Source organism: Pteronotus mesoamericanus, unplaced genomic scaffold, assembly GCF_021234165.1.
Source record: "Pteronotus mesoamericanus isolate MK-2021 breed Mesoamerican mustached bat unplaced genomic scaffold, CSHL_Meso_final scaffold_533, whole genome shotgun sequence".
Lineage (NCBI taxonomy): Eukaryota > Metazoa > Chordata > Mammalia > Chiroptera > Mormoopidae > Pteronotus > Pteronotus mesoamericanus.
Genome location: NW_026555320.1, coordinates 3,026,778 through 3,053,340, shown reverse-complemented (window position 1 = coordinate 3,053,340; position 26,563 = coordinate 3,026,778). Strand labels below are relative to the sequence as shown.

Sequence of the window (26,563 nt, the reverse complement as noted above, 5' to 3'; positions counted from 1 at the left end):
TAACTGTGGGGGAAGCTGGCTGGTTCCACACCAAGGAGGCAATGGGAGCGGCAGCACTCAACAAATCGAAAGTGGGAAAGTAGATGCCATGCTTGTGTTTTAGGAGAGGCTCAGGACACACCTTTAGAAAAACAACGTGGTTTCATTTTGCATCAACCAGCCTACAGGATGAACCAGGAGTGGCCAAGGAGCAAACAATGGAGTCTTGTACAAAATAATGAAGGAAGCACCTGCGTGCGGTACGAAGCATCTCCAGACACAGGCTTCTTAAGTTACCCAGCCAGCCGGCCAGCCAGCCAAGCTCCAGAAGTCTCGGGGTGAACCCCAGGAAGAATGCTTGGTTGCTAACTGATTTTCTAAGATCCCTCCAACTCTCTCACCCCACCCACAGGTCAGGCAGCATCAAGCTCTCTCATTCATCTAATCGATGTCCAAATTCCCCACAACGTAACTTGAAGAAGAAAGAGGGCAAAACTGTCCTCTTGATGAATATGAATTCATATCACAGGTGCACATGCCCTCTCAAAAAGCATGTTCTTTCTCTCAGTTCTAACTGCTCATTAAGAGGTAAGGCTGAAAATGAACACAATGACCTGAAAAAAGTCAGTAGAAAACCCTAGGAATGAACAATATTCAAAAGCACAAGTTTTCCAATACAGGGTCATTTTCAAAATCAAAAGAAATCAAGAATTCCTCTGTCCGGATGACTAGCAGAAAAAACGCGCATCTTTCTCCCCTCCTGAGATGAGAGTGGTGTGACATCTGGACATACACATCCCTGCCCTCTGTGCTCACGGATGACGCTGCAGATGGTGTCTGTCCCTGGCTCTGCTTCATGCCATCAGCAGGCCAGGTGAGTAATTCGACAAAGGATGTAAAAGCATAGCTTCCACCAACAAACAGCTGTGTTGGAGCTCAGATAATAGAGCTTTTTGCCTTGGGCAACCTCTTAATATCACTAAGCCTCAGGGTTTTTCCCTCTGTAAAATGAATGGCTTTGATACAGGACCTCTGTGGCTCCTTCTAATATTTGTACTCTAGCTCTCTATAATTATACCTGTGTGGCTCGCTGCATTACACATAACATAAAAATGGCACGCATCAACAAATCCTTACTTCACTTCCTGAGATCCTTCTCCACCTACTCTTTCATCACAAAATCAGTGTGACAAGCTAGGCAAGATTCCAGAAACAAATGTGTGCCTCTTGAAGCCAGTTGCAGGGAAAATTGTATACCTGGATTTAGTGGGTCAAAAGGCAATATTCTAAAATATTTTTTAAAATTAATTTGAGAGAGAAACATCGACCTGTTGCTCCACTCACCCATGTAGCCCTTGGCTGCCTCTGGTATGCGCCCTGATTGGAGATCGAACCGCCATCCCAGCGCATCAGGATGACGCTCTAGCCAATTGAGCTACCCGGCCAGAGCCACAGGGAGATACTCTAATACTGTGCCTTTCACCCATGAAAAAGATGCTTCCTTCTGGAGGCCAAATTCTCAGATCTGGATTCAAAACCTCTGCAGGGGCCTTGGGCAAATGCTGGGAAGACTGATAGCAGCAGATCTTTGAGGAGTCATTTATTAGTGGTTGCAAAACAAAGTGTGCGTGTGTATGTGGGTGTGCATGTGTGCAGGCATCTCCTCTCTCTTAAGCTTATGGGTCAGCAAATAGCATGCAGCCTTCGTGACCCCGTTCTGCTTTCACAAACAAAGAAAAAGAAGGAAGTGATGAGGTGAGGGGAGAATAGAAATAATGAATTTGGTGGGTCTAGGTCTCATGAATGAGAAGTTGTGGTGAACACTCGCTGACTCTGGGGAGTCTCTCCAACTTGCTCAACCCAGAGAACCTGAGAGGCATGGCCTGAGCACTGGGCTCCTGCTGCCCAGAGAGGAGAACCTGACTGTTGGGAGGAGGGCACGAGAGCCCTGGTGGATGCCCCGACCAAGCCTTATGCTATACGTTGCCAAGAAGCTTTGCACTACTATCCTCCTAGCCTTTGAGCTAAAATGATTTGCCAAGGAGAAGGACCATGGGCTTTTACTGATAAAATACAGCTCAGTTAGATTCATGACCCAAGATCCAAAGATGGGTTTCAGGGGAACTGCTCTCAAGACTGGATGCAAAATTTTGCACATATATAAGTATGTGTATTTTTCTGGGTTCACTGCTTTCATTTTTCAAAGAGGTTCAAGACACCATATAGAATGTGATTTTTAAGAAATTTAATATATTACCCTTTTTTGTTATGCCGCTTCTTACTTATCCAACAGGCACCTAAGGAATTTAAATTTCAAATATTTCCAAGAAAATCAAGCAAGGTTCAAGAGCTGGCAGTGAAGTTGGAGAATGTGGCATGCCTGCTAATGCTGACTTTCACACTCTCCTTAACACTCAGGAGGACAAAAAAGGTGACATGTTAAGATTGATTACAGCCCTGGCTGGTGTGGCTCAGTGGGTTGAGAGCTGGACTGTGAACCAAAGGTATGCTGGTTCGATTCCCAGTCAAGGTTACATGCCTGGGTTGCAGGCCAGGCCCCAACTTGTGGGTGTGCGAGAGGCAGCCAATAGATGTTTCTCTCACACATTAATGTTTCTCTCCCTCTTCCTCCCTCCCTTCCCCCTCTCTAAAAAAATAAATAAGTAAATAAAATCTTAATATAAAAATAAAAAATAAAATATTAAGAAAAGAATGATTATAAATTACCACCTGAGGTAGATTAAGTCACATTGTAGCAGCTGAAATTAGGTAAGTCACTGTCGGTGATAGGAAATGCAATGGGAGGGCATGAAAAAATACTTGACCCAGAATATGGAGGCCAGGAGTCTAGCCTCTAGTCATGGCTCTGCCTACTTTTAATCTGTGACATTGGACAAGTCCCTTCTCCTTCTGTGCTTGGGTCCTTATCTGTAAAATGCAGGCCACTGACATACACCTGTGGTTTGGAAACTCTCTTAAGGCAATGAGCATTATGTTTAGATAAAATCATCTAGAATTCAACTGAAGGTAAAACAAATTCAAAATGACAGGCTGAATATACACATTTATCTCCACTCCTCTAGAAACTCCATAAGTTTTTATTCTTAAATATCTTCACTTACTGAGCATTTACCACATGATTGTCTTATTAAGTGTATTGACTAATGGAAACCTACCACTTTTGTCAGATAGGGAATGCCCCCCATTTTACAGATGACGGAACTGAATCACCAGCGTTTAGGGAACTTGCCCAAGTTCTCCCAACTAGTAAGTGGCAGAGCCGGGATTCAAACCCAGGCAGTCAGGCTTGAGTCTGTGCTATGCATATGGCCTCTCAGACTGACAATCGAGGAATAGCAAAGCTCCCAAAGAAAAAGAAACAGAGAGAGAGAGAGAGAGATTAGAAACGGCACCAAATTCTGGAAGATGCAAATCAGACAGATGAGTAGTAACTGACTTAGATGGAGAACACTGCCTGCTGCAGCTGCAGACCCCACCCCAAAATCACCTGGCGGAGACGCACAGGTTTCCTCTCCAGGTGTGAGCATTAAGGAAGGCTGAAAACAGGCAGGGATAGTCCCCACACCAGGCAAAAAACTGCTCCACCACTGTCCCAGCAGAAAACTGGAGGCTTATTCTCGGAACAGGGCCGATCAGAGCCTCCAGACTTCGGTAAACAGGGCACCGCTGAAGACAAGGGAGTGGCACCACTCGCAGGGAGTGAGCGAAAGCCTGCACGCAGAAGGGAGCGCTCCCAGTCCCCGCCCACCACGAGGCTCCTGGGCTAGCAGCCAGGCTGATCCCACCTAGTCAGAAGCCTGAAGAGGCTCCATGGATTCTGCACACATTTCATGGAAAAGGACAGGTCCGTCACCCTACAGCTGAGGCTCTCAGAATGTGGCCTCAGACAGGCAGTACTATCACTAAAGAATTTGTCAGAAAAGCAAATTCTCAAGCCCACGTCAGAGCTACTGGATAAGAAATTCCGAGGTGAGGCCCAACAGCCCGTGAACAAGACCGCCAGGAGATTCTAATGCCCACTAAAGTTTGAGAACCACTGCTCTACAGGGCAGCCCATCAGTCAATAAACCCATCCCACACCCAAAAGCTGCCAACCGGCTTTCTAGGACTGACTTATTTGGAAGACAGTCTGGAATCACCAGGAGCTTCAGGACACACGCCATCCTGAAAGAGAGAGAGCAAAAGAGATTCCACAGAGCAGCTCTAGTGAACGGGAGGGAGGAGGGGCAGAGCCTGGCTTGCGTGGCCGCTCCTCGGCGCCGACCACCACACTGCCGCTGAGCCGCGTCTCGGGCTCCGCGGAACGGTTAGGAAACCAGTGAAGCACATGCTTCCTCCACCCCTGCCCAGCTCTCGCCTGTGCCTATACTGGTCTTTATGTCGCAGACCCTTGAAACTAATACAGCAATTTAAATGGACACTCTTGGTGGGAACTACCTCTGATGATTTCCTTATTTGGAACTAACTCTGGTCTCTGAAGGCACAAAAAGCATTTCAATGAAAAAAAGTCATAAAAGCATTTTTATGCTAAAGGGCTGCTATGGTCTGTATTTGCATTAGATGCAGAGGCCAAGTGTACCGCTTTAACTCCACCATGCCTTTTCCGCTTCTCTGTATCTTACAGGCTCTCCCTGACTCACCCTTTCAGGCTAAATCTTAATCCAAAAAATTTTCCCCTATTACTGCTTTTCACCAGTCTCTACTCACCCCAAGTTACTGCCACAACCAGATCATTCTTCTGCTTACAAATCCCTAGTAACCTCGACCTCAAAAACCTCTCATTATATTTCTTTCTTCTGCCTCCTTTATTCCAGCTCATTTTTCTTAAACCCCTTGGTTCCCACTAAAGATCCTTCCCCCTCTCGGGCCACCTCACTCCTCTACAGGAAAATGAATCTCCTTCCGGAGGGGTTTATGAAACCAAGGGGCCTTATGACTCTGGTTAAATAATTTAATTTTAAATCCTAGCTCTAGAAATCATTCTCCCCCATCCCAGCCATTCCCCCAATAAGCAGAAGACAGTAGTCCCAGCCTAACTAACAGTCGCAAGGTCAGACCTCTGGCAGGCTAAAGATAACATCTAGAGCTAGGTTATGGTTCAGTTCCTCAGCCCTAAGGTGGAATGATCCTGGGACTACTTTCCCATGAAACCAGACAAAAGGACAGAGGAACAGACCTCAGAGCTGTCCTCAAGACCTAAGGAAAAGATTCACTATTCTTACCTCCCCTCTGACCAGTCAGCTTCTAACACCATGTCAACCCCTAATCCCTAACCCCTGGTGCCTTGTGATTTTGCCTTATATAATCTGTAATCTACACTCCAGGGAGGAGTCCAGGCTTTTGAGCATTAGTTTCCCGTTCTGGATTGCGCCATTCATCAATAAAATAGCCACTATTTCTCCACTGCAATTCTCGGTATTTCGTGTTTGGTTCCGATAGTGCGGGATGAATGAATTCTTTCTATCCTATAACATTTAGAGTGATGAAAAACTTATGCTAGTAAAGATTAAATTAAAAACAACAACAACAAAACCCTTATGCCAGGCATTATGCAAAAAAAAAAAATACGACAAATGTTCTCATTTAATCCTTACACTAATAGTGAGAAGTAGGAGTCATCTCTATTTTTGCATTCGGAAAACTGATGCTTAGAGAAATTAAGTAACTTGCCCAAGGTTACAGCTAGGATTTTAATCTAAATCTTTAAATCTCGAAAGTTACACTTGGCCATTGTATTCGACCGCCTCCAGAGGTTTGACTCAAATGCGTAAAAGAAAAAGTTTCCTTACTTTTGTAGAAAATAAGGGCAAAAAGAGCTCTGTATAGTATCATTTCGTTTTTAAAGCTCTCCGGGCGTTGAGGGCTTTGCAGCCAAAGCCCAGGGGGGAACAGGCTCCCGGCAGCATCTCCCCACCCGGGGGGCTCCACGGGTCTCGGCAGCCGGCCCAGCAGCAGCCCAGGAGCCTCTGCAGCAGGAACAAACGCAAAGCGCAGGAGGGAGGCTGGCTCTGGCGCCCAGGATGCCGGCAGGGAACAAGTGGCTAGGACATCCCGCTCCACGCAGCGCATCAGTCCATTTTCCGTGACCTGTGAGGCGGTGGTGGTGGTGGGAGGTATCCCGGGGCGGGGGGCAGAGTAGCTGCCACATCAAAAAATTTCCAGATCCGATTTTAAAAGCTCTTGAGGGACAAGGCATTAATCTAACAATCGGGGCAAGCAATGACTGCTAAGGAAAAGCCTGTGCTTCTACAATGCAGCTAACTTCGAAGGCACATAGAATATCTACTGTGACAAGAGAAGGTGCTTCGGTGCTGCCTATTAGAATGTAGAGATGGCCACCACCTCTTCCTCTACGGAGGGGCTGCAAGTCAATTTTCTCTTGTCTGTGACAGAAAAGGGTGGCGGGCACCCCGATGTCTCCCACTCTGAGGGCCTCCGCGGCGCGCCTCTCAGCCTTTCCTTCTAAGGGCTGAGAGGCTGTGTTGGTCCATCAACCCACGCAGCCCCAAGCCCCCTCTCCTACTCGCCACATCTCTGCCCTACAGTCTCCCTCAAACCTCCTTTCCCCAACCCTCTGCCCGCTAAACCTCGCTTCCCCTACCGGCCCCGCCCCTCTTCCCTCCCGACACGGTCCCCTTTCCCTCAGCTCCAAGCCTCCCAGCGATCAGCACCTTAAGCGTCACGTCGCACAGCTTGCCCTGCCGCCGGATCTCCTCCATGACGCCGTAGCCGCGACTGGGCAACTCGGACACGGAGAAATGCACCAGATCTTCCAGCTCCTCCGCGCCGTCCTCCACCATCTTCCCCGGCCGCCGCGACTGCGCAGGCCTGGCCGGCCGGCTCCAAACTAATCAGGGCGGGGCGCGGACACGCGCCGACGACAGCTCCGGCGCAGTCCTGGGATTACACGGGCCTACGCGGCCGCCGTAGTTGAAGACAGCTCTGCGCCGGAAGCCCTGCTGCCCCACTTCCTGGCTCCTGAACGGCCTCCGTTCCCTCATCTCGACCTTCGTCTCGCGCCTGCAGCTGCCGTATTCTTCCTAGAATCAACGGTCCCATCTCCGGTTTTCCCGATTCTGCCCTGACCGTACTCGTATCTCAAGAGAGGACCACAGACTTCATTTCCGCCACCACCCCGCTACTTCCGGAACCTCCGGAAGCGGCCCGTTGCCATGGCGGCCGTGTACACAGCCGGGCTGCTCAGCTCAGGGATTCTTGGTAGCATCAGCTGCAGAGGTCGCGCTGCGGCGAGGCTACTACCTCCGTCCCGGTGAGCAGGGGCCACTCACTGACTGTCGGGGTGGGATGAAGGAAGGTCAGGGAGGGGGTGTACGCCCGGGATCCCAATACCGCTCCACTCGGGAGTCCTACAGCTTGGCTCCTTGATCTGCGAAACCGGGCGGTAGAGGGAGCGGCTTCTCGGGGGCCCTTTCTGCCTTGCTGCAGCTTGGGGTCTTCGGACCTAAAGTTCCCTGGCCACACGAGGGTCCTATGTCGCGCCTGAGGTTCAGAGTGGGTGAGGCAGGAGACCAGAGGTCTTCTGGGCTTTTGTGCACTTAACGGTTTTCAAATTGCAGGGGACTTTAGGATTGACAGTCTGAGCCTTTTGCTTTACAAATAAAGAAACTGTTCCAGAGAAGGACAGGAATGGTCCTAAGGCCCACTGCCACCCAGACTCCACAAAGGGGTCCGGCATTTTGGGTGAGAAAAAGGAGAAAGGCCAGTTCTGCCTGGATCCTAGTCTGTCGTTTAGCCCAAGGCTGGATGCGTTTGGCCCCTGTTTTGGGGCTTTTCAGATGCTGCTTCCGCTCTGGTGGCTATGAGGGTTTCCCATGAGAGCCCCAGGTCTGGGCAGCAGGGCTGGAAGATAGGGACCCACCTGACGCCTACTGTCCCCGCATATGCTCCCTCTCCTTTTATTGAGCCTTCAGATACTTGGTGGCAATTCTGTTCATTCCCACCCCTAAAACAAACGAGAAAAGCGCTAGCTTCTACAGCAGGGTGTTTTCCTGGTGGCCATTCAGAGGTTTACTTATTTACAACAGAAATATCTAAGGGCAGCACCTGCGAGAGCGACATTCCCCGCAAGGCCCCAACGTCCCTACTAAATGAGGGCGTGTGAGGGGGATGACCATGGCTTCTTGAAAGTGGTGCTTGGAAACCAAGTGTCCTCCTAAAAGGGCTGTGGGCTTATGAGTTGCTGTGGGAGGGGAATGACATTATATGCCCCTTGGGACTCTCTCAGTAGTGACGGAAGATGGACCCACATATGGAGATTCAGCCACCCTCTGACTTCCATCCATGACCATCACCACCAACCACCATTTCATGAGCACCTGCTCTGTGCCGGGCACTGTTCTGGACAGTGAGAGGGGACTCAAAAGAGATAACAGGCACAGTCCTGTCACTCAAGCAGCTGGTAATTTAATTTGGGAGCTGACACCCACTCAAATGATGCGGCGTAAGAACGCTAACAAGAATTATTTCAGTAAGTGCACGATGGCATGGGGTCCCCAAATGTCTGGGTGTCGAGGGGCTGCTGAGTAGCAGACTCACAAGAGGGGTATAGTTAATAAAGAAGGCTTGCTTCTAGTGGGTATGCCTGCTGCTGGCACACCTGGAGCCATGGTATGAGCACAGGGCCTTGGGAAGCACAATAGTTTGAGTGCATGTGCATGTTGGCAAATTGCAGGGCAGAGGAGGGGAAGGCTCTGGGGGGAGGGTGATGCTGGGAGCTGGCCTGTGCTGTCCTTGTGCTGTCAGTGGGCGGGGCCTGCCAGGATGGAGGCCTGGGCACTTGCCTCTGCAGGCTGCCCTGCTTCTTCATGGTACTTTTCAGCAGGTCCCCTAGGCAGGAAGATGGGCCCTCAGACAGGCACGGGGAATGGTCTCCAGAGCTTTAGAGACTGAGGGTGTTTGCTTGAGTCAAAGCACAGCTCCCTCCACTCTCAACTTCCCAATAGCCTAGAGCAGGGATTTTCAACCAGTGTGCCTGGAGGATTTTTAAAACGTGCAATACCTGTTTAGTCGAGACACTGATCTCTTTTCCCTTAGATTGTCAAATTAAAAAAATGACAACAGCCAGCACAATAATAGCCACCTGATGTGAATGAATCAAAATTATAACTATTTTTGGGTCAGATCAGCAAAAATATATTTTTTAGTGTGCTGCAGCATTTTATAATTAGTTTATGAGTGCCATAAGGTGAAAAAGGTTGAAAACTGCTGGCCTAGATGAAAGTGAACTTGGAAATGAGAAGTTCTCCTGAAGGTTTCCTCAGGTTGGGATTCATGTTAAAGCTATTTGTGGCTTTTTGTTTCTAAAGATCAATTTTGCAGACAAAGATTTCAGGACTAAAATTGGACAATCCATTATCTTTGCTCACCTGAATACTCTACATATTCATTTTCTAAGAATTAAAAGACCTGAATGATTCCATAGTGGAAAAAACTCACATGAAATCATTGCTTGAGGAATGTAGGAGGTGAACACATACCCTATAATAGGCAAATATGAAAGTAACATGCGTGCTTATTTGATTTGACATTTGAAGAGCTTGTAACTAGGGTTAGAGTTTTATGTCCACATCATTGACACCAAAAGGAAAGGGCAGGGCCTGACTCTATTTAACTCGCTTCTGTAGTTACTTAATGATACTTGATGAGAGTTAATATAATTGTTTGAGGAAATCAAGTGGTCACCACAAGTTAAATCTAGAAATGTGGAGGAACATTAATATTTTCAAAACATGAAGTCATTTTTATTCAGTAACACTCATTGAACTTCTCTTAGATAATACATGTAAAATGTTAACATTCTTTTTTTTTTTTAATTAAAAAATATTTTATTCATTTTTGGAGAGAGGGGAAGGGATGGAGAAAGAGAGGAAGAGAAACATTAATGTATGAGAGAGACATCAATTGGTTGCCTTTCCCTTGCCCCCAGCCAGGGACCTGGCTCACAACCCAGGCATGTGCTTTGACCGGGAACCAAACAAGTGACCTTTCCGTTCGCAGGCCGGTGCTCAGTCCACTGAGCCAAGCCAGCCAGGGCTAACATTCTTTATTTAAGGCAATTATTAAAAAATTTTTCATCCTCACCTGAGGACATTTTTTTCATTGCTTTGAGAGAGAGAGAGACAGACATCGATATGAAAGAGAAATGTCGGTGTGAGACAGAAACATCTATCAATTGCCCTTCCTAATGTGCCCTGACTAGGGATCAAACCCACAACCTGGGTATGTGCTGTGGAAATCAAACCCATGACCTTTCCATCTGCGGAATGACATTCCAACCAATCCAGCCCCACTGGCCAGGGCTTAATGTGATTTTTTTAAAAAGTGCAATAATTAGCTTGAATTAAAAGAAGGAATTTGTCCTGAATTTTTTTTTTACAGTAAAGATCTTGAAAATTAGTTTTTTAAAAATATTAAACATCGTATCAATTTTGTAATTGCCCAGAGAGAGTGCTTTGCAATAGCCCAAGCAAGCTGTAATTTTTAATAACTATCTTGATGTTGCTTTTTTTAACTTGAAGCTGGAATGAAGTGTGCTCCCTGTGCCTCATGTTTCCCTAACTCTTCATAAATTCAGTAAATTCCTTTGTTGTCTTTTTCAGAAGTATTCAGGAATTTTCTTTAGCCTCAACTCCTCTCTCCTGCCCCATGAAAGTACAGGTTATCTTAGGGGCATATGGCTCCTTTCTGATTGAACTGGTCCAACCTGACAAGAAGATCGAGAGAGAAGTACAGGACGTCTCCCTTATCCCCTCTGGCCTTGTCTCTGTTGAGTCATTTTGTGTATTGTGGAGCATTAACTCTAAATGAGTTAACTTTATTTACATTTATGGTTTGATAAAGTGAAATTATTGAAACTTCAGAGCCCAGTCTTAGGACTACATGACCACAAACTACTTGATGATATTCAAATTATTTTTTAAAAGGTTTTATTTATTTATTTTTAGAGAGGGGTAGGGAAGGGAGGAAGAGGGGGAGAGAAGCATTGATGTGCGAGAGAGACATCAATAGGTTGCCTCTCGCATGCCCCAACCAGGGACCTGGCCCGAAACCCAGGCATGTATGCTACACTGGGAATCAAACCAGTGACCCTTTGGTTTGCAGACCAGCACTCAATCCTCTGAGCCACACCAGCCAGGGCTCAAATAATTTTTAAAAAGAAAAAAGAAGGAAGGAAAAAACATTAGATTGGTGTTAGAAACATTTATATGTAAAATTAGAAATTTTAAAACAGTTTTTAAAATCTTGGAATAATTTAAAATTGTATTCTGTTAGCTCTCCCAAGTTTTGAGCAATGAAATTATTTTGGATATTTTCCCAGACCTCTATCTTTTCTAGTCTGACTTAACCAGATTTAATACAATTGATAATTACAGATAGATTTTTTAAAAATATAATGTTTGTTATATTTTCTCCATTACTATTTAGTCCCCATTAGATAGGTTTTTACTTAGCTTTCCATAGAGCTCTCAATAGTTAATCCTTTGTCATCAGCGTATAAGAGGCATCTAAAAAGCTGATTATTTTAAGTTCCCCTTAAAGCAATTAAGATCCTTGCAATTATTAATTCTATTTAATAGCCCTCTTGCTTCTCCACTCTGTCACTGTTAAAAACCAAAATTTACTGTCTAGTCAGCATTAAGTACTTCACACAGACAGGAGAGGGCCTCGCGTAATCTGACAATGAGACTAAAATGAGATTCCTTAGTTATCATTGGGAGGGTTGTACAGTTTAGCTTTTTAAATGTTAATCCTTTATTTGGAAGGATCTTCGAGATCCTTAAAAGGTTAACTTTCCCCTTTTGTAGTGTCTCTTGAGTTTATTTTACTGTTTATGGTGTTTATGGTCCTTATCTTGAAGAAGTCTTTTCCATTATAACACGACTCTACATAATGGAAGGTCATTTACCTAAATTGCCTACCTGTCACTTGTATTCATCCTATTGCGTGGAGCTACATCAAATGACGCATGGTAATTATGTGTGATTGTATAAATGAAGAAATACACATGTATGTTTCTGCCTGAAAGAAAATGGTGAGACTATAGTGAGGTCTCAGGAAAGGAAGAGGAAGGAGGGGGCTGTAGGTGATTTCTCTCTCAATGGAGGGCCAGAGAAGAAAGAATATTTGATTATGAGCTAGATTAAATGTACTTGTAGGGACTCTGTTCTGACCAAAGTTTATGTGATAGAGGTAGAGAAGGAGGTGCTGCATGTGAAGGAAGGCCTGTTAATGAAGAAAAGAATAAACTCTAAGGCTTTTCAAAGTAAGTACTGTATTTTCAAGGAAAATATAATGAATGAGGCAAAGCATATGTGGACTCAGATAGAGGGCATTTCTAGAAACCCCTTCTAACATTAGGCCACAAAAGAAAGTGCTCTTTGGTTTGTATTTCAGTGTCTCGGATGAGGGGCTCCTTGTTGGAAAATGGTGAGGCATCCTGTAAAGTTAGGGAGTACGAGTACTTGCTGAGCCGTGTCCTGTGCGGGGAGCGCTGAAATGCTAAGGGGTAAAAAGGAAGACTGGCTCCCAGTGAGATAGGAAATCGTGGACTGTACCTCACTCCTTTCTCATCTGCTTAATGAATGACAACTCCCCTCTCGTTGTTGTTTGATGATGATTACTGAGAATTTTGCAATTTTCTTCTTTTTAGCTAGAATGAGTACAAAAAAAAAAGTTCTTGCTTTTGTCCGTGTCAAACCCACAGATGACTTTGCTCATGAAATGATCAGATACGGAGATGACAACAAAGTAAGTGCAATGTGTCACCCGCTTGGGCCTCTCTCTGTCTCACCTCGCCTGAGTGTGACCATTTCCAAACAACTTTTTTTTTTTTAAAGATTTTATTTATTTTCAGAGAGAAGGGAAGGGAGGGAGAAAGAGAGGGAGAGAAACATCGATCAGTTGCCTTGCACATGCCCCCAAACAGAGAACAGCCTGCAACCCAGGCATGTTCCCTGACTGGGAATCAAATCCACAACCCTTCAATTCACAGGCCGGTGCTCGATCCACTGAGCCACACCAGCCAGGGCCCAAACAACCTTTTAATGACCAAGACAGAATTGGTAAAAGTCCAGATGGACTCTAGAGTCCATCAAGTCCAAACCAGTCCCGTGCAATGCTGTTGGTGAGGAAACTATGAAATTCCCATTTTTAATTGTCTTCTGTTTAGTAAGTTTATCCTTGTGTCTGACACAGAAAAACTGACATTTGTGATCAGATGTTCTGTTACATAATCTCCCAGAAAGGGGGTCATGAGAATGTCTCAAGGTGATTACTGTTAAACTTACCAAAGCAGTGGGAGAAACTCGTATTGGGAGAACTGGAAAGATTCATCCTTGTCCATCCTCATGTCCTCACCACTGTTCTGAGAACCTTTTTGAAGACTGTGACAGGCTTAGGGCAGCTTGAGAGCGTTGGATGTTTTCATTCAACAAACATTTGTGGATCTACTGCGGGCAACATAGGGAAGAAGTCAAGGGCAAACTGCCCAAGCTTCCAAAGTCCTAGCAGTTGGAAAAGAGTTCACATGTAGTGCTGTGCGGTGCACCCTGCTGGACGCAGTTTCAGTGAACACAGAAGCACAGAGCAATTTAAGTGTGAATGGACCAAGCCTCTCTTGTTCTTAGTTTTTCTGTGTGCGGCCATGTCTTGGCTCCTGGATTAGGGCAGCTAGTGTAAGATTCCAATGAGAGTCTGTTTGCTTCAGAAGTCCCCACGGCAAAGATTGGAATCTACCATTGACCTAACCCAATATGTTCTTTTTTATTTTTTTAAAGATTTTATTTATTTTTATTTTTTTAGAGAGGGGAAAGGAGGGAGAAAAAGAGGGAGAGAAACATCAGTGTGTGGTTGCCTCTCACATGCCCCCTTCTGAGGACCTGGCCCACAACCCAGGCATGTGCCCTGACTGAGAATCAAACCGACGACCCTTTGGTTCGCAGGCCAGCACTCAATCCACTGAGCCACACCAGCCAGGGCTAACCCAATATATTCTTAAACCACCTGCTGCCACAGTGGCTTGCTATGGAGGAATCTCAGAATCTAAAATTTTTTTTTTTAGAAATCTTTTCATCTAAAAATCAGCTGATTACAAGTAGGTAGACACCCTTGGTTTACTCCAGTACCAGTGAGTAACTCTGTCTGACATGACCAGAGCCTGTTCTGTAGCTGTTATTTCATCATTACTCATGTGGGCCATAGCGCGTGTGGGGGAGCAGGTACTCAGCACAGTGCTGAGGGAGGCCTCACTGCCAGTGACCAGAGAGAGGGATGGAGTATAAGCCCAGACTCTGTCACCAAGCCCACGGTCCTCTCTGGCCTGACCCAAGGCCTCCCTGTGCTTACTGAATGTATCTAAAGCTGGTTTAATGAGCACATAATAAGTGTGCTTGACCCCATGTCTTAGATGGGGGAACCAAGCCATCGTCCTGTGAACTAGGGAGAGGTGTACCAAAACTATGGAGCGCTCCAGTCTCCTGACCTGCCCAGCCTAAGGGTTGTGTGGCCTCCCTGCAGGAGCTTCCTTCTCCCCTCCCTGCCCCCAAAGAAATCACCTGGATCATCCAGAATATCAGCCCACACCTGTTCTCCCTAAGTTTACTTCTTCCATTTCCTCCAGATCACACCTCAGCCAACAGTGATTTTTTTTTACACCAGTCTCCTAACAAATACTAACTTATCTCCCTCTCCTTCCCATTTCCTAGACCATTGATATTCACTTAAAAAAAGATACTAGGAGGGGAGTTGTCAATAACCAGCAGACAGACTGGTCGTTCAAGCTGGATGGAGTTCTCCATGATGCCTCCCAAGATTTGGTTTATGAGACAGTCGCAAAGGACGTGGTTTCTCAGGCCCTCGATGGCTATAATGGTAATTTAGTTAACGAACTATTTTTCTTCAGAGCGTATGGTACTCCTTGTGGAGGAAGAGATGCAAGTATTTTATGGTGAATAAAATAAAATATAACCTCTTTTGCTAACTTTTATTTGCTTATTTGTCTCCATGTTCCTGATAATTTGCTTGTTGACGTTGTGGGCATGGCTTGATCCAATGTCCAGGACCCTGCCTTCATAGGAATGACCCTGGCTCTCTGTCAGTCACGGGGATTCAGCTATTACCCTGTTTCAATGATCTCAAACATTTGTTGTGAAGATAATGCCCTTATGATGAATTTGATGGAGTCCAAACATTTTTCTCTAGGCCACCTGCTTGGAGCTGTTTCCATTCATTCTATAAGCACAATCTACTGTTCATATTCTAGTCTAGGATTATATGTAAATAATATTGCTAGAAACATGAGTAGAGTTTGATTTCTTAATAAATTAAAAGCAGCTTTATTAGGAAATGTTTACAAACTCGTTCAGTTTAAGATTGTTTTAAAATCTCTTTTTCTTCACCCTTTACCCTCTTCTACCTCCTGCTGCTCTCCTTTCTTTCTGTTATGTTTTCAAATTTTTTACAGATTTTTAAATCCTTAGAGTATGTCACAGTTTGTAGACTGCCCATATGGTGGCTGCTGACTGGAATGTTACTCTTTGTTACTTTTAGGTCTGTTTCAAAAGTTGTAATCACTCCTTGTGATAACAGAGGTGTGGTTGTCATCAACCCTGAGGGGCTGTGGGCAAGAGGAGGTAGAGATAGAGGGACTAAGAGCCGAGGGAGGTTAAAAGTTTTGGGCTCTAAGTACTGGGGAACCACAAATGGGTTCTGAGTCCCAACTGCAGTGACTCACTCCTTTCTGCACATTTTTGTTGGGTTAACAGACACTCCTGATTTCCAGCTCAAATGCTGAATTAAGTACCCTCCCCCCAATCCCAGGAACTAGAGCGTCCGTCTGTGTGGCAAAGGCAAATACTGGTTTCCATGGCACAGCATTGCTCGGCGTGTCTGCTGTGTCCACGCCGAGAAGCAGCCTCAGGGGTGGGGTCTGCTCAGGCTGCCCAAGGTGGGAGCAGGAGTGGAAGGGAACCAAAGCCCAGGGTGGCTGTGTGGTTTGTGTCCTGGAGCCTGGTGGTGATGGTAGACCTAACGGACTACCTTTACCTGAGAGGTGCAAGTGAGAGTGTCCCCAGAGAGGGCAGTGGCACCAGATCAGGACCGGGTCACGGTGGTCTGTTTCTGGAAGTGGCATGGGACCAACTAGCAGCCCTGATTGGTCCCATGGGAACTTGCAGTCTACAAAGAATTCTCACCATTAACAGGAAATGCCCTTCCCACTCCTCTCTCTTCAGGGTGATTTCCAAAGCCCTTCATGCCTCCTGCCTGGCCCCATAGGAAGGCCTCGCCCTGAGCCCCTGGCAATTCATGGCCTTACCAATTAAGGGCTGGAGTTCAATGCTCTTCTCTCTTTCCCCATCTTGCTAGGAAAATTCCCAGGCCCTCTGTTCCCCACCCTCCTCAGAAGCGCTAGGGTCGGAACTGCTCTTGATAACGGGGACAATAGAGCAGTGTGTGGACTGCAGATTCAGAGCAGCTGTCTGTGTTCTGATGGTTTCTGTCCCTATTTCCCTGCCCACCCATCCCCTGTGGCAGGAATTCCTGTTATCTTTGGCTGCTCCTGATGGTCACCTTCACGCTAGGATCCTGGCTGGCACCAGGCATGCCAGGGGACAGGAAGCTATCCTTGGAGCTCTTTTTCCTGGATGTCGCTGAGTGATATTTTGACATGTTTGCAGGGACCATTATGTGTTATGGGCAGACGGGAGCTGGCAAGACATACACCATGACGGGGGCCACGGAGAATTACAAGCACCGGGGGATCCTCCCTCGTGCCCTGCGGCAGGTAAAGAGTGGGCCCGTGGGTGGGATGCCACACAAGTCCCCTCTCTACTATAGATGCTGCCGACCACACGCCAGCCACAGGAGACGGTGGGGTCAAGCTGCAGAGCAGTCGCAGCCTTCAGCGGGGACAGGATGCACACGGCGGGGCGTGTATGTCAGAGTGTCAGAGGCCTCAGGAAACCAGGAGTTCGGGTTTCAGGGCCCACGCCCATGCCGAGCCTGTTTCCTCATTTGTGAAAGAGGGAGTGGGGAATGCCGACGGGCTTCTTGCTTCTCCGATGGCCTGTGACCCTTTAATGAGGGCTTGGAGGTCTGAGTCAGGTTCCTTCCTGGGTTTAATGAGAGGACATGGACCTTGCAGAGCATCCTTATGGGCCGGCCCTGGCACCCACCACCACAGCCCCCGGAAGAGCCAAGAGAGGCAGCAGAGCAGGACAGCAGCTCTCAGGACAGAGTCTGCACTGGGGGTCTGGGAAGTGTGGCTAAAGAGAGGACGAAAGGGCCTTCGTTGGGGGTTTGCGAGTCTGGGTTCTCTGAGGACCCCCTGGAGAGAAGAGGCAAAGGGCTTTCCCCCAAAAGCATCTTGAGCTTTTTTATCCCTGTCCTGTAGGAAGCGTAGATGTCCCTCTGGTGTATAAACCAATCCATGCTCTGAATTTTGAAGCAATATCCTTAATAATCCACTGTCAGAGCTTCAGTATCTCAGGATTTTAGATGTCAGTAGTCTAGCCCTGCGCTCTCCAACAGAAATATGATAGAAGCCACAAGTGCAATTTTGAGTTTTCCAGTAGCCACATTTTAAAAAAGTAAAACAGGTGAAATTAATTTTAATAATAATTTTGTTTAACTCAGGATATCCAAATATCATTTCTACATGTAATTAATATGAAAATTATTGAGATTATTTTACATTCCTTTTCTCATACTAAGTCTTTGAAATCTGGTATTTTATATTCACAGTACATATTGATTTTAGATACTAAATAATCATCAGAAATACTTGCTCTGTATTTAGATTTCATAAAATTCACAATTGAAAAAGTAGGTTTACAAACCCAAGTTGTCCCAAACATACTTAAAGGTTTACCAGTCACTGAATTTAGTATGTTTTTAAATTTCAATTTCAGTTCATTGAAATTAAATAAAATTTAAAATGTATTTCCTCATTGGCACTGGCCACATTTCGAGTGCCCAGCAGCTGCCCGTGGCTGGTGTCCGTCACGTTGGACAGCACAGACCCAGACTGTTAGAGGAAGATCAGGCTCCAAGGATCACCTAGCCCAACTCCCCATTTGGCAGATAAGAAACTTAATGTACAATGAGGGGAAAAGGCCAGTTCAAAGTCACCTGCTGATAAGTGCCAGGGAGGATATTAGGAGTTGAGAAGGCTGAGTTCTGGATTTGCTTTTTGCCTCACTAGCTGAGTGACCATAGACAAATCATTCCATTGCATGGAGCTTCCCACAGATGGGTATCCCCCGGCCCTGCTTCAGTCACAGGGAATTAGGAGGACAGAATTAAATCATGGATGTCAAAGAAGCTCATACCCAGGGACAGTCTGCCAAACAAGAGATCATCATTTCAGTGTCCTTTCTATTCATCGTGCCTCTGCTTCTTGGAACTGAACAAGTATTACCCAATTTGTAAGCCAGACCGATAATAATGGCCGATAATAACTATCACCCAATGGACTAAGCGTTATAATAATTGTCGCTGATGATGACCATCACACCAACCAGGCTATAAATTCTTTTAGGGCAAGGACTGTGCTTCTTGATGTTCCCTCCTGAGGTTAGAACTCCCCTAACACTAGCTGGTCGTGGCAGCGCTGCATTTGGTGACCGCTGCACCCAATCTCTCACCTAGGTTTTTAGGGTGATCGAGGAACGCCCCACACATGCCATCACCGTGCACGTTTCTTACCTGGAAATCTATAATGAGAGCCTGTTTGATCTCCTGTCCACTCTGCCCTATGTTGGACCCTCAGTCACGCCAGTGACCATCGTGGAAAACTCTCAAGGCGTCTTCATTAAAGGCCTGTCGGTCCACCTCGCAAGTCAGGAGGAGGATGCGTTCAGCCTCCTTTTTGAGGTGGGTTGATTAAGTCTAAGGGTTTTTTCTTTCCTCCCACCTTTCCTCCCTCTTTTCCTTCCTCCCTTCCTTTCTTTTATTCTTTCCTCCCTTCTTCTTAGCTTTTTACTTAAATAATCAGAATGAAAATCAATATATACTCATTTAGCAATTTTAGCTAGTATAAAAAAAGAAATAAAAAATTCATTTATTTGTTTTCTACCTATGGCAATAATGTATATTTTGGCTTATTTCCTGCTCATTTTTTTTCCTGTGCGGTTTTTTCTTTACACAGTTGAAATTATACCCCTCCCCCCACCCATTTAACATTAACTTATGGGCATTTGTGGGATAGGAAAAAAAATTAATGTTCTTACTCTATAAAAGCTTTTACAGATTAATTTAAAAATTCCAGTGTGTGCTATTCTTTCAAAAGTCATGTTGGTCGGAACTTTACACACCGCTGGTGAAGTGTGAGATGGTGCAGCCATTTTGGCAGTTTCCTAAAAAGTCAAATGTTAATTTTGTCCATAGGACCTAGTGATTCTCCTCCTGGAAATCTACCCCCCAAAGTGAATGTGTATCTGCCGGTCTGCCTCTCCAGTTTTGAGCAGTGATTTCCCGTGACCTCACTTCTCTTACAGATTTAAGAAAGGCTATGGATTGTTCAGCGTGCTTAGCTTTTTACCTGTTTTTAAGATGAAGTGGTAACTCCCAAGCTTCTTACATGTGGAACCAGAGACTGGAAAAATAATATCTTTAGGTTTATTTTCTAGTTTCCTAATTCTCTCTTCTGCAGATTAGTATTTAATCATCTCTTTAATTTATTTTTAAAAATATTTTATTTATTTTTAGAGAGAGGGGAATGGAGGGAGAAAGAGGGGAAGAGAAGAAACATCAAGGTGTGGTTGCCTCTTGCATGCCCCCAGCTGGGCCCTGGCCTGCAGCTGAGGCACGTGCCCTGACAGTGAACCAAATTGGTGACCTTTTGGTTCACAGGCCGGCGCTCAGTCCACTGAGCCACACCAGCCAGGGAAAGATACCACCCCCGTTTCAGGAAGTGTCATTACCAATCCAGGGACTATTTATTTATTTATTCTTTATTTTTTGTTTATTTTTCTTTTTCCATCCAGGGCCTTTTTAAATCGAATGTTTATTTTAAGGCTATCAGAACCTATAAGTAGTAGATACTTATGTCCAATCTCATGTTCAGTGGAGGCTGTGACTGTGACTTCTTGGAGACATTATTTGACCCCTTCTATTCATAGATAATTCTCGCGCTGAAATGGTTTCCTTGCTCTCCACTTTTTGCAGCAGATTTGCCTGTTTCTCTTTTGCCAAGGGGCATAGACTTCAGGGACAGAGGTCATCAGACACCTCCCTTGGGCAGACCCAAAGCTTTTTCTTACTTCACCAGCACACTTGGATTACAAGGTGCTAAGTCCAAGACTGCGAAGGGTCTCTCCCACATGTATGTGTACACACACAAACACAGACACAGAGTCACCAGGCCTCTGCATCAGAAATCAGGGCTGTAGTACCTCAGAGCCTCGCGGGGTAATAGTGGCTTTAGAAAAGTTGTAGCACAGTCTTGTGCACCAAGTCTCTCATAGAGCAACACAGTGAGGGCACGTGTCACATGTATTTACAGAGGGGATGGGATGGGGGTTGTCTGTATTACTGGAAAGGAATTCCAAAGTTATGAATCTCAGCGCTTATATAGGAGCTGGTACTTAAGTCCTCTTCCCTTCTGTGTGGATGGAGAGAGATTTGGGGGTGGGCAGGTAAGGATAGAAGGGGAGAATGAGAGAAGCATTGCTTTTGTTTTGAAATGTAAGCAGATCCTCTCTTGGGAAAGGTCTCTACCCTGGAATTTAAGCATTTGGCTCTGGAGGAGAAAGAAAGATTTTTATCGCCCTTTGAAAGGGAACAGATGGCTCGGGTAGGGAACAAGGGGAGTGGAAGGAGTCAGAGGAGGACACAAGTGGCTCCAGGTCTACCACCCTTAGAATGTGAAGAGCAAACTCCTCTGCTTGTAAAAGGAGATATTCTCTTTCCCTGTTATCTTTGTAACTTAATTTCATTGCTCAGAGAAACAGCAAGAAACCCACCAAGGACTGCCTCAGGCAGTCTGCAGGTGTCCTCAGGGCGTGAGAGCTTTGATTCTTGCTTACAGTTTGTGGATTCCACCTCCTGCTTTGTGTCTGGCCTCTGGGCACTTCCGTTACTTTCTTGCAGTCTCAGCCATGCATTCAAAGTTGGCTGGGCGAGATCCCACAAAGCAAATGGTCACTGGTTCAATTCCCGGTTGGGGCACATGCTTAGGTTGTGGGTTCGGTCTCTGGTTGAGGCATGTATGAGAGTCAACTGATCTATGTTTCACACATCGATGCTTCTCTCCCTCTTTTTCTCCCTCCCTCCTCCTCTGTCTCAAATAAAAAAAAAAAAAAAGGAAATTTTAAATAGTCTACCATCTTTACTTGTTCTGCTATAGGAGGATTTCTGAATACTTAGTCCATTGTATTGCTGCTGAGATACAGAACAAAAGGTATAGGACTTGGAATTGGATTTCTTTCAAACTATGAAGACTTCCTCTTGAGCAAATCATTAATCTCTTCAAGCCCCAATTTGCTCATCTGTAAAACTGGAGACACTAATAGTACCTTATCACAAAAGGTTGCTGTGAGAAGCGGATGGGATCAGGCATTGTTTTCTTTTCTTTTTATTAAGTTGAGGTATAACTGACATATAACACTATATATTTTAGGTGTACAACATAACAATTTGATGTTTGTGCTCATTACAGCATGACAACCACAGTAAGTCTGGTTAATATCTGTCCCCACGCATAGTTCCGATTTCTTTTCTGGTGATGAGAACTTTTAAAATCTACTCTTAGCAACTTTCAAATATGCAATACTGTATTATTAACTATAGTTACCATTGCTGTACCTTATATCTCATGGCTTTTTTATTTTCTAAATAACCAGAAGTGGAATTGCTGGATCACACAGTAGATCTATTTTTCACTTTTGGAGGAACCTCCATACTGGTTTCCACGGTGGCTGCACTGGTCAAGATCAGGCATTTTGAACATTTTGAGCCTGCCCTGCACGTGCTCAGCGGATATTGTTCAGAAGCATGGTTTTTGGTATTTCTTGAGCACTTTAGAACCGGAGCAGGCATTTTGTTAGCAGCAATAATTCCTCAAACCTTGATGCCTTCTAGGCCTGAATCTTTGCAGAGCTCTGATGGTAGAAGGACAACTTTGAGGCCCAAAGAAGTTCACTATGCGGTGGGGAAGGGAGAGGGAGAAACCTGTGATGGCCAGGACACACAGTGGGATCTGCACTTCCGGGGTGACAGGCTCCTGGATGGATGGGGGCCAGGGTGGAGGCCATCAGCAAAGGACCCTTCATGGAGGAAAGGGCACTTCTCTGGCTTTCAGAGGTTGTTTAATAGATACCAGAAGGACAGGGAAGAGGGCACTTCAGAAAGAGGGGACCGTGACCCCTTACTCCCTTCTGCGAATGTCACTGCATTTGTAGGACAGGTTTCAGTGAGAGGGCTGTAGAGATGCAGCCATGGGGGCCAGCCAGGCCTGCTCCACAGACGGGGACCCAAGACCCTCCTCCTCTTTGGGTGCTCCACTCTCTCCAGGGGCCCATGACATCGCTGCCTTGGGTCTTATCCATAGCATTTCTCAGGGCCCTTTTTTTCCCTCTAAGAACAGTGATTTGCCCCACACCTCCTTTTAAATGTATTCTGGTCATAGGGCCCAACCTATGAATTAGAGGCAAGGGCCTGCTGCCCCATTAGAAGTACAAATTATTTTTCCCCCAACATTTTAAAAGTAGTATATGTTCACTGTAAAAAATAAAATGGATGCACAGACCTGTATAAAAAACAAAAAATGACCTATAAGCCCCAACCAAGAAGTGGCTATTGTGAACATCCTGGTAGCAGTACCTGTTTATTCTTTCTTCTGTGAGTGCTTTTGCCGTCCTTAGATTGTATGTACCATCATAGAATTTTGTCCTTCATTTAGGTAATGTGATGTGTCACCTTGATTGACTGGTTTATATTAAACCGTCCTTGTGTCCTAAGGGTAAATCCCTCTTGGTCATGGTATATGATCCTTTTAATGTGGTGTCCAAGTCAGTTTGCTATGTTTTTTGGATTCTGTTATTAAAAATCATTTGCCAACATTTTCCTGCCTACACAGCACTCCATTGTGCAGATAGAGCATTCCCAATGGGTTGGATGTGTAAGTTGATTATGATTCAATATTTATGAACATTTTGAAGCCACTTAATTTTCCTTGCCAATTCACTTTTCAGAAAGCTATGCACGTTCCCACATCCCTAGCAGTGGGTGTAAGGTTGGGTCTGGGCTCCAATTTGTCTCCCAGTCTACGAGTTTATAAATGAGATTTTCCTGGAAGGTCTGGCTGACCGCAATGACATAAGATCATTTGTATAGCTGTCAGTATAGATAAAATGACACAAATGCCTTGTTATTTAAATTTTTCAAAATGTCGTCCACATTTTCCCTCCACCTCAGGGAGAAACCAACAGGATTATAGCCTCCCACACAATGAACAAAAACTCGTCCAGGTCACACTGCATTTTCACCATCTACCTGGAGGTAAGTGCGGGCTCTTTGCACAGCCTGGGCACGGCGGCCCATTCCATGGGGCCCGCTCAGTCAGAAGCTTCTCCCTGTGAAGCTTCAGTCTAATCTCTGTTTGGATGTTTCATAGGCCCATTCACGGACCTTATCAGATGAAAAGTACATCACTTCCAAAATTAACTTGGTGGACCTAGCAGGCTCGGAAAGGTTGGGGAAGTCTGGGGTAAGTGTGTGTGGGAGGTGGGTTGGAGCAGGAGGTTCCTTCTCAACAAACCAACGGCCCTGTTTGTGGCGTGGCGGCCCACGCGCGTGGGCCAATGCCTCATTGGGGCTGTCTCTCTTCGTGAGCACAGCCCCAAACTAGGCACAATGGCGCATGTTGAGGAGCCAGAGGGACAGAATTAGCGGAGGCAGTTCCTACCTGACAGGACTTTTGTAAAATGTAAATGAGATCAGGCCCCTAAATTCTTAGCAATGTGCCTGGCACTCAGTGAGTGCTCAGTAAATGCTCCAGGCTAGTGATCAGCATCTCTCTGTGTATGAGTGTGAGTGTTCGCAGGAGTATTTGTATGAGTATTGCATCTCAAATAGACATTTATGTGAGTGTATTAGCATGAGTATTTACAAGAGCATACATCTGAAACTAATATAAAATAATACTGAATGTCAACCATAATTGACAAATTAAAAAAAAAGAAAGAGTTCTTTAGACTAAGGGCAGTAAGATATGGTTTCTAATTTTAGCTTTAAGTTAAAATTAATCTTTTAACCTCAAATTGTTGTTTGGATAATAAGCTGTCCCCTATTTAAAACTTAGAATTGTGGCTAATTAACAAGGTAATGTATATTAAAGTCTTTTTGACTTTTATGTGTGAGGAGTATTATAATTGGACTCATTAAAATTCCAATTTTTTAAATTTATTTATTTTTTAGGCAGAGGGCTTCTCTTCCCCTCAGAGGGAGAGAGGGAGAGAAACATCAGTGTGTGGTTGCCTCTCACGTGCCCTCTACTGGGGACCTGGCCCACAACCCAGGCACACGCCCTGACTGGGAATTGAACCAGCGAGCCTTTGGTTCACAGGCCAGTGCTCAATCCACTAAGCCACACCAGCCAGGGCTAAAATTCCCATTTCAAACATTGTAAATTAATATGTGCAACTTCAAAAGATATGTCAAAATGTCCAAGTGGAAAAATACATGACCATTCTTTGTGCATCCGTGTGTTTGTATTTGTGTAAATATTCACAGGATTATTTGTTCAAGTATCTGCACAAATATTCATATGTGTATTTGCATTAGTGTGAATCTTGAGTATTTACATGAATATTCACATAGTATCCATATTCATAAGGAGCATTCACGAGCATTTGTATGACAGTTCCTGTGAATATTAGCACTATTAGCCCAAGATGGAATACAGTCCCGTGACACTGAGAGAAGACCTTGGGTCTCTGGGAAAGAGGCTCGGCAGTGTTCTCAGTGGGGCAGCCTCTCCCCTTGGTCTGAAGCAAAAGTGACCTTTGGTTTGCAGTCCGAGGGCCAAGTCCTGAAGGAAGCCACCTACATCAACAAGTCGCTGTCATTCCTGGAGCAGGCCATCATTGCCCTCGGGGACCAGAAGCGGGACCACATCCCCTTCCGGCAGTGCAAGCTCACCCATGCCCTGAAGGACTCGTTAGGTGAGGGTGTGATTGGTGCACAAGGAGGAGGGACAGGCCTTGGCGTGTCTGCTTCTGGTGACAATGGCATTGCTTCTTCCAGGTGGCATGGGCTTAACTGCAGCCTTTGCACAGTGACCTCAGACATACCTGAAAAGGCAGAATTAAGCATAGAAAGAAAACAGAAGGAGTCTAGAAAGAGAGACAGCTCTGATCTCTCTTGTCTTATAAGGGCACTATCCCATCTTGGCACCTCATCCTCATGGCCTCACCTAAACCTAATTACCTTCTAAATGCCCCACCTCCAAATACCATCGTAGTGGAAGTGAGGAATTTAACATAAGAATTCTGGAGGTGTACAAACATTCAATTCATAACAGACCCCCACCAGCCTCAAAAGAATCTCTTGGCAGAAATCCCATGAGGTTAATGGCCCTTCTGTATCCTGCTTTCTGCAGGGGGAAATTGCAATATGGTCCTTGTGACAAATATCTACGGAGAAGCCGCGCAGTTAGAAGAGACGGTACGTAAAGACAGCCAGCGCGACCAGGTTGGAATCCCTCCTGGTGGGTGCCAGGGCGGGGTAAGGCTGCTCCAGGCTGGCTTAGCCGGTACACTAGCCACGCACATTGTCAAGAGTGGAGGGACCCAGGGCGTGAGTCTGAGCCTAAATTGCTGAGGGGGTCCAGCCGGGATCCCGATACCAAGTACCAAGGGGCAGAAGCTGTGTCGAGGAAGAGGCAAGGCAGGAGGCGGGCTTGGCATGGGGGCCTAGGCAAGGAGAGGCGGCTGAGAGCCAGCTCTGAGGGGGCTGCTCCTGTGAGCTGGAATCAAGGACAGCTGATTCCTTGTTCTTCATAATCACACATGTTTAGAAATCTTGAAAGTAGCCCTGGCTGGTGTGGCTCAGTGGAGTGAGCATCGGCCTAGGAACCTAAAGGTCACAGGTTCAATTCCTAGTCAGGGCACATGCCTGGGTTGCAGGCCAGGTCCCCAGTTGGGGCGCTTGAAAGGCAACCACACATTGATGTTTCTCTCTCCTCCCTCCCTTTCCCTCTCTCTAAAAATAAATAAATAAAATCTTTAAAAAATGTTCCAGGCCATGGTTATAAGGCTGGTATGAGCTGATAGGTATTAAGCATCTGCCTCATGCAAAGTAGTGGTGGCTGGGAGGAACAGCTTGGTAGAGATGTGTCATATGTGGCCTTGGGCCTCGGAGTTTCCAGCCATGGCCCTAAGGAATGTGAGGGGCCCAGATGGAGGAGTCCTTCGGGGGCGGGGGGGGCGTGAAGGGTGAATTTTCCTGAAGCTGCGGTGAGGAAGACAGGTCCTGAGCTGGCTTGGTGGTAGGGAAAGAGCAACGTTCCTGACAGAAGAGTTGGTAGACCTGAAGCTGTGGCCTG

At 45.8% G+C, this 26,563-nt stretch overlaps 2 protein-coding genes across 7 annotated transcripts in view; one reads left to right on the top strand and one right to left on the bottom strand.

The window, feature by feature from the left end:
* The window catches only part of KLHL18 (kelch like family member 18), a 49,486-nt gene extending 42,670 nt beyond the window's left edge, over window positions 1-6,816 (bottom strand). For both annotated transcript variants that reach the window (XM_054594499.1, XM_054594500.1), the window contains exon 1: window positions 6,672-6,816. In XM_054594499.1, coding sequence (XP_054450474.1) covers window positions 6,672-6,800 — 129 coding nt within the window. In that variant the 5' untranslated portion in view covers window positions 6,801-6,816. The remainder of the gene's footprint in view (window positions 1-6,671) is intronic.
* A 404-nt stretch (window positions 6,817-7,220) lies between these two features.
* KIF9 (kinesin family member 9) overlaps window positions 7,221-26,563 on the top strand; it is a 39,836-nt gene continuing 20,493 nt past the window's right edge. Inside the window, exons 1-9 of one of the 5 annotated variants that reach the window (XM_054594759.1) lie at window positions 7,221-7,270; window positions 12,671-12,768; window positions 14,724-14,889; window positions 16,695-16,801; window positions 18,667-18,891; window positions 23,434-23,517; window positions 23,633-23,725; window positions 25,034-25,181; window positions 25,619-25,683. In XM_054594759.1, coding sequence (XP_054450734.1) covers window positions 12,676-12,768; window positions 14,724-14,889; window positions 16,695-16,801; window positions 18,667-18,891; window positions 23,434-23,517; window positions 23,633-23,725; window positions 25,034-25,181; window positions 25,619-25,683 — 981 coding nt within the window. In that variant the 5' untranslated portion in view covers window positions 7,221-7,270; window positions 12,671-12,675. Of the gene's footprint in view, window positions 7,271-8,253; window positions 8,493-12,670; window positions 12,769-14,723; window positions 14,890-16,694; window positions 16,802-18,666; window positions 18,892-23,433; window positions 23,518-23,632; window positions 23,726-25,033; window positions 25,248-25,618; window positions 25,684-26,563 lie in introns of those variants that run through there. The other 4 variants (XM_054594756.1, XM_054594758.1, XM_054594760.1 and 1 more) reach the window with 4 other exon arrangements.